Raw genomic sequence first — 7,306 nt, 5'->3', positions numbered from 1 at the left:
CTTATTAGGACACAGGATCACTAAGTAGTTTCTAGGGAAAGTGCTCAAACTGTGGGTTAGGAATGGGATGAAAAACCTCAGAATTAATATTAAAAATGAAATGAAAGATCTAAATTGTTGAGGTAAATTTTTTTTAAGTATTGAGAAAAAAATTACAAAGGCAGAACCATCGTCTGTTGTGAATCACTTACCTTTTGAGAGCAAGGATATTAGCTTAAATTGATGGTAAAATGTACATACTAGGATATATTGAGTTCAATTCAAATGGAACTATCTTTCACAGTGGGCTTTTAGTGACAGCGCTGGACTTACTTTAACACCTTCTTACCTCATATGGAAAAGGGATGATTGTATATGGTTTGACTCTTTCACTGTATGATACAGACAGTTAAATTTGCAGGCCAAATTGAGAAACAAGGGTGGACAGTTTCTCCATTCTGATAGAACTCCTGTTAGGGAGAAAGTATTAAGGTTCAACAGCAATTAATTCAACATTTATCTTATTATGTCGATGCCTGAAAACATACAGTTTTAAAAGATGCATATAGAGTCCAAATAGACATTTTTTAAAATTTTGTTTATTACTGTTTACCAATGGGGAGATGCAGTTTATTTACATCAGCAGCCATAGGGGAAAGGGGAATACAGTTAGTCAGCTATCTGCATAGGATGGACTACTTATGCAAAAATAAGAATCTCCAAAACAAAGGACAGTGGTGAGCTTCACTACCCTCCCCCGATGATCCCAGCATGCGATAATGCCAGGCAGTGGTCCCTGGGCATGCGATGGTGGGAACTAATGTATGGAAGAAAAAGCCACAAACCACAGAAATTTTAAAGAACCCCCCCCTTCCCCCATAACACATACATACACACACACACACTCAGATACATAATAGGATTGCAGGGTGATCAATACACTTAATCAAGAAGGGAAAAACAGGAATTCTGTTGTTAAAAGGAAGATAGGTAGGGAAAGGGAGAGTTCCTAACCACTGTCAACTATATGGTAGGGAGCATTCTCTCCCCAGAAAGGAGTCTGTACCCTCTGGGCACCTGTTGGACCAAGCCCACCTTATACCCATCCAGGGTAGGGGGCTATTGCCCTATTGGTAGAGGGGCCAGAAACAAACAAAAAAACAAAAACAAAAACAAAAAAAGAGAGTAATATGAACAAAGTATTACTCAAAACTACTTCCCACTTACTCCTCTAACCAGAAGAAAAGGCCAGAAAGAAAACAGTAATTTCAGGATTTGAGTTCCCTATCTGAAGGTAGAGGGATTGGACCGTGGCCTTTCTCCTTTACTATCATCCCACTTCCAAGACATTGTTAGGAAGTAGGCCAGAGTCTCACTTAGACTCTCCTTTCTTCATCCTCTTAGATGTCTACAAGTCAAGGGCAAAGATATCTCCAAATTATTTTAGCTTTTGCAAGGTTTGATTTTTTTTAAAGTTACTGTGACTCTTTAAGACTAATCTGTAACTAGGCCCCAAGCCTGATCAGGACAACTCTAAGAGAAGGCAGTAACAGTTCCAAGGCCCAATCTCTATGGTTTCCTTAATCCTCTACAGTATGCAATCTAAATCAGTCTACACAGTCTAAATAGTACCTTCTGGGATAAGGACCGATACATGCACAGCAAGGGTTAGAGAACGGATAAGGACCAACTCCATCCCCCTGTGTGTCAATCAGCCTTTACTGCTCTTCTGCTTAGGTCCTAACAAGCAGTATTGAAATGGAGGTGGGAAGATACAACTCCTTATGAAGTAAGACACAGCAAGAGGGCACACTAGCAAGGCAGTCCTATACAGGAGAAATGCTTAGGCATGATACTGCATTTTAAATACAAAAAATTAAGTTCTCTTCCAATTCCAATCCCAACAGAGGGAGCCATAAGAAAGATTCTTTTCTGAATCTTCTACAAAAACAAGAGACAAAAGAAAGAAAGAAAAAAGAAACAAAAACAAAAACAAAAACAGAGGCCAAGAAAAAAGAAATTGGGCAGGCTTCAGAAGCAGGAGCATTAAGAGCTGAACTGAAACTGGTCAATGTGAGAGCTGGAGTGGAAGCAGCACCTGGGGCACCAGATAGGCAGTGGAGCAAGGGACAGGAGGAACATGGAGCCAAGCCAGACAGATGAGGCTGGACCCCCTACTGGGGCACAGAATGAGGTAAGAAAACATTTCAAATAAAGCAGCACCGTTCTGCTCACCTCGGGGCTCCCACCCCTTTATACTTCATAAACCCTCGCTTAGGGAATAAAGTGGAGGGTAGTTTGATATGTGGCTCTTACTTCCCATCTTCCCCTATACCATTCCCTAAAGTCAGGAGATTCTGGAGGTCTTTCTCTGACATCTAACAATAAAAGGACTGCTCCTCTTGTCAAGATCCAAAGGGGACCAAGTGGAAAGGACTGCCCCTTTCGAGGGGCAGAGAGAAGGTGGTGACAGTCTGGATGTTCACCATAGCAGAGCTCTGACTATCCAACCAAAGAAACAGGGACATTCAACAGGATTCTGCACACAGTCAGATGAGATAATCCAGTCCTGCTCCTTGGCTCCCAGCACTAATCCATTCACATTATTGGGGGCAGCTGAAAGTGCCCTCTGGGCTCAGTTTTCAAACCATAGCCTCCTGCACAGCCATGATGCTCTTCTATAGTTCAGTCCTGACCCCAGGGTGGGAGGCAGGTAGTGAACTGGCTTAATGACCAAGTCATACCCATGGAGTGGCTAGGTAACCAGTAACTCAGAGTAGGAAGTGACTGCCCTACTAAACTTATGTCCACAGCATAACACATCCAGACATGAATCTTGAAGTTTGAGAGATCCTGCATAGTTGCAGAGGTCCCTGCTACCTCCCCAGGGGATCATAATCGAATCCTCAGCCTGCCTGGACAACCAAGTTGTCCATTTGCCAAGCCTATGCCACCAGGTTGGAGGGCAAGGAAGAGGGCTCTGCTCAGCCAAATGCTAGGCGCTGTCCTCAACTCAGCTGAATCACTGTAAAGTCTGGACTTTTGGGAAATTGGTGGTTTTGACCTTTTCTTCTTGCTGGAGTCAAGGCTACAGAGCTTCCCTATCAAACTTGAGACTTCTTTTTCTTGGATTTCACGAATTGAAAATGTTAGTATCCAGATTTTGCACCTGACATTTACTTGTCTCAGAGAAGCCCATATCAAAGGTTCAGATATCAAAGGGGCAGTCCCACTGCAGGCCACTGATTACGGCCTGACGAACTGTGATGTCCAAACTGTCCAGGAAGCCCTTGACATCAGGCAGACAGAAAGGCTGAGGAACCAAAAATTTTATATGCTGGGCACACAACTGCTCACCTGTGCATTGGGGGGCACTACAGAATCTTGCGCACATCCTGGTGTGTTTAGAGATCAACAGGCACTGCATGGCCCGCAGGCTGTGCAGCTCCTCCTGCCCAGGGCTTCAGAGCTTGCTCCAGGTAATACACTTTAAAAAAAGGATTCCTAAATTATCCACTTTGGGTTTTTAAATGCTAGTATCTTCAAGGGGAATTAGAACTTTTGTCTGATTTTTCTACTTTTTTTCTACTTAGCTTACTCCTCCAAGCCACAGGACCAGTCTATGTTATTGTCCTGGCCACTTTCAGACTCTCATTTTGCAGCTACTGGAATTCCGGAGGTGAGCGCTGCAGCTGCTGATCAGGCCCATTCCCAGGTTCTCCGGGAAGGGAGCAAAGCGGTAGGCGGCACGCTCCTTTGTCTTCCACTGGCTGAATGCCAAAATCCTTCACGCTACCAGTCTCTGCGAACTCCAGGTAGAAGTAGCCGCACTTGACTGCCCGGTGCACCTCAAAGCAGAATCCCAAACAAGAATCCTCTATCAGGTCTACGTAAATCTCCTGAGCGATGGCCTCTAGCTTGTTAGTATCCAGATTGGCCAACGAAATTTCCTCCATTTTAATTTGTAAACGACTGCGGAGAGGGCGCTCGTTTTACTCACGGCAGCAACACGTCTGGCTCCACGGGCCGCGCCTAGGCCTAGACGCCTTGCAGAGCCCAGTCCTCTGGCAGCGGGGTCGGTGGTGTCCGCGGCGGCAGCAGCAGCGACAGGGGCGACTGCTCCGGAATCCCAAGTCCTTCTGTTTGTTTTGGCGTATCCCGGGTTGCGGGCCTTTTAGCTGCGCCTGGCCCAGGACACACCGCCAAACCGTCTCAGCGCCTCACCCAGCCGCCGGGGCCTCTTCCGCTCCCCTGTCGAGCCTAGCCCCGCCTCCCCGCTTCCGCTCCTCAGAGCGCCTGCGCAGTGGTTCCGCGCAGACTCGTGGAGCCTCTCAGCGCGCTGCGGCTTTGAGAGCGTTTGAGTTTGTGAAAAGGAACGCAATGAACATAGTGTACGACTTCCATTATCTCCGATTATTAAAAGATTGCGAAGATATTATTTTATGTTACTTTATTTGTAAATTTAAACATTCGCTAATTAATTCAGCAGCCATGCTTAACTGATATCCTCTGAAAAACGGAAAAATTTAATAATACGCACTGTTGTGGTGTGATTGGAAACATTTTAGGAACAGTTCTCGGGATGTGTTTGAAAATTTGACTTACATGATTGACTAGTGAATCGTTTATGGCAATGCCGCAGTTGTCATTTAAATCCACTAGATGGTGCAAGGAAACAAATTACAGCATAATTTATCTTTCGGTCTTTTTTTGAATGAAAAAACTGGAAACTTGGCACTAAAGGCGTAATTCATATATATTGATCAAATAAACCCATGGCATCTATCTCACTTATAAGATCATTAAGGCAATGTGACTATAAAGAGATGGTAATGTACACCTCTAAAATAATTCAGAGAAAAAAATTAGGTGTGTATTCTGTCTTAAAGAGGGAGGAAATCTGAAATATGTTAACTATATGGGAGATAAAACTTTTCCTAAAATTATATGCATGATTTGTGAGAACGGGAGCCAGTCTACCTAAGTTTAAATCCCGAAGCCAACATTTAACAGTTTAGTGTTTCCTCATCTGAAAGAAAAGCTAATTCTTATTTCATGGTTAAGATTAAATTATATTTTAAAAAATCTTGCGACAGTGCCTTACATGTGAGCAATGGTTCAGTAAATGTTAACTATTTTTAATCATATTAGTTATGAACTTGAATATAAGAAAAATCGCTGTAGTATTTCCTTTATTTTTTGCTCACTTTTTGGTCCCAAGAACTGCTGTGAAATAGAGCAGTCTATATTATCTTTATAATTTATTTTAAAATTATTGTTAACCAATGAAAGAAAAATACAAAATACATATTTATATCTGTCTGATTCTTTACTTTTCTGTCCAGATTAAAGGAGAGACATGTATCTTTTAATCAGATAAAATACTTATTTTCTAATGTATATGATCATCTAAACATCTAAATATTTTAGAATTTATTCATTCTTTATTTTTATTTTCGACACAAGATCTCGCTGTATTGCCCAGGTTGGAGTGCAGTGGCACCATCATAGCTCACTGCAGCCTGGATCTCCAGGGCACAAAGAGTCCTACCACCTCAGCCTCCCAAGTAGCTGGGACTACAGGGGTGCACCACAACCCCAGAGTAATTTCTTTTCTTTTCTTTTTTCTTTTTTTTTTTTTTTTTTTTTTTTTTTTTTAGCAGCAGAGGAGGTCTTGCTGTGTTGCCCCAGCTTGAACTCCTGAACTCAAGTGATTCCCGGGTTGCGGGCCTTTTAGCTGCCCCCTGGCCCAGGGGCAACTAAATGCTCAGCCTCCCAAATGCTGGGATTACAGGCATGAGCCACCTTGCCTGGCCTAGAATTCATTCTTAATATCTCACTGTATTAGTTCGTTTTCACACTGCTATTAAAAACTACCTGAGATTGGATAATTTATGAAGAAAATAGGTTTAACTGACTCACAGTTCCACAGGCTTAACAGGAAGCATGACTGGGAAGCCTCAGGAAACTTGCAATTATGACAGAAGTTGAAGGGGAAGCAAGGACCTACTTCACATGGTAGCAAGAGGGAGAGAGAGCGAAAGGGGAAGTGGCACACACTTTTAAAGCATCAAATCTCATGAGAACTCACTGTCACAAAAACAGCAAGGGAGAATACTCCCCCATGATCCAATCACCTCCCACCAGCTCCCCTGACATGTGAGGATTACAATTAGACATGAGATTTGGGTAGGGACAAAGAGCCAAACCATATCACTCACTCTTTTGTTTTCATGAATAGAAGATTAAATTTATTTTGTTTATGAGTAGCCAGTATTTGTACCCATGCAAACTTTTCTGATTCCGTATTTTACCATTTTAAAAAACATAAATTGGCTGATAGGGAGCATTTTGAAAGCCTAGACTTTAAGACTTATGTACTATAAGTTTTTTTTTTTGGAACTATGGGGCAGGATTTTTTTATTCATCATAGTCTTTGTATAATTTATATGTTTTACATTCAAAAATTGGCATCATAGTTTGATATAAATTGAAATCTCCACATAGCCACATGCTAGCCTGTATAATGATTAAATGCACAAGTTCTTTGATCAGACTGTCTCCTACCCATTACTGTCTGTGTGATCTTGTCCTGTCTACTTCTGTAAATCTCAGTTTTCCTTTTGCAAAATGTCAATAACAGTTCTCATCATATAGGTTTGTTGTGAGATTTAAAACACAGCAATAAATTTTATGAATGTCTTCACACAGTGCTTGACAAATACAGTAGTATATAATATTCTGTTGTATAACTAGTACTGTAGCATACTTAGTTACATGAGAAAATAGATATAAATACAATTGTTTACACAAATTCCTTCTTTCTTATGCTTTCTCCAAATTTAAAGCAGTGCTTCTAAAAGCATATATATGAATCACTCAGAGATCTTTTAAAAATGTAGAGTATGATTTTGTAAATTTGGGATGGGGCCTCCTTTTCTCTATTTCTAACATACTTTGATATGTGCTAGTGACCACTTTATAAGTAGCAAGGAATTAGAAGGACTTAATAGTGGACCTTTGTTCTTTATAGTGATTGGCTCCCATATAATTTGTTCTTGGAAATTGTCATGAGAGTCTTTGCATGTTTGATTTTGGCAGAAGAGAAGAAGATTGTCCCTTAAATCCTCCTTGTGTTGTGAAAGTTGGAATACAAGTACTCAATTTATGTAATTAAGAAGAGTCATCAATAAAAATATATTTCAAAATATATACAGAAAAACTTCATATTAATTGAAATTCAAATAATCTGGATCATGTCTAGGTTTAGACTTCCTGTCAGTATTTTACTACATTTCATCTTACAAAAGGAACACCATCATGACAT

General features: G+C 41.1%; 1 protein-coding gene across 1 annotated transcript; it reads right to left on the bottom strand.

The window, feature by feature from the left end:
* Window positions 1–558: 558 nt before the first annotated feature.
* ATXN7L3B (ataxin 7 like 3B) lies at window positions 559–4,272 on the bottom strand. The gene has a single exon (XM_009181221.3). It carries the CDS (start codon window positions 3,933–3,935, stop codon window positions 3,642–3,644), a length of 294 nt encoding a protein of 97 aa, XP_009179485.1. The 5' UTR covers window positions 3,936–4,272; the 3' UTR covers window positions 559–3,641.
* Window positions 4,273–7,306: the final 3,034 nt, after the last annotated feature.

The sequence above is a fragment of the Papio anubis genome, chromosome 9 (assembly GCF_008728515.1).
Source record: "Papio anubis isolate 15944 chromosome 9, Panubis1.0, whole genome shotgun sequence".
In the NCBI taxonomy this organism is placed as follows: Eukaryota; Metazoa; Chordata; class Mammalia; order Primates; family Cercopithecidae; genus Papio; species Papio anubis.
Note: the sequence above shows the minus strand (reverse complement) of the source record. Positions and strands in the feature narration are given on the sequence as shown.

Bases quoted from the DNA above. Each gene is read 5' to 3' on its own strand.
- ATXN7L3B (XM_009181221.3), bottom strand. From the start codon at position 3,935: ATGGAGGAAATTTCGTTGGCCAATCTGGATACTAACAAGCTAGAGGCC.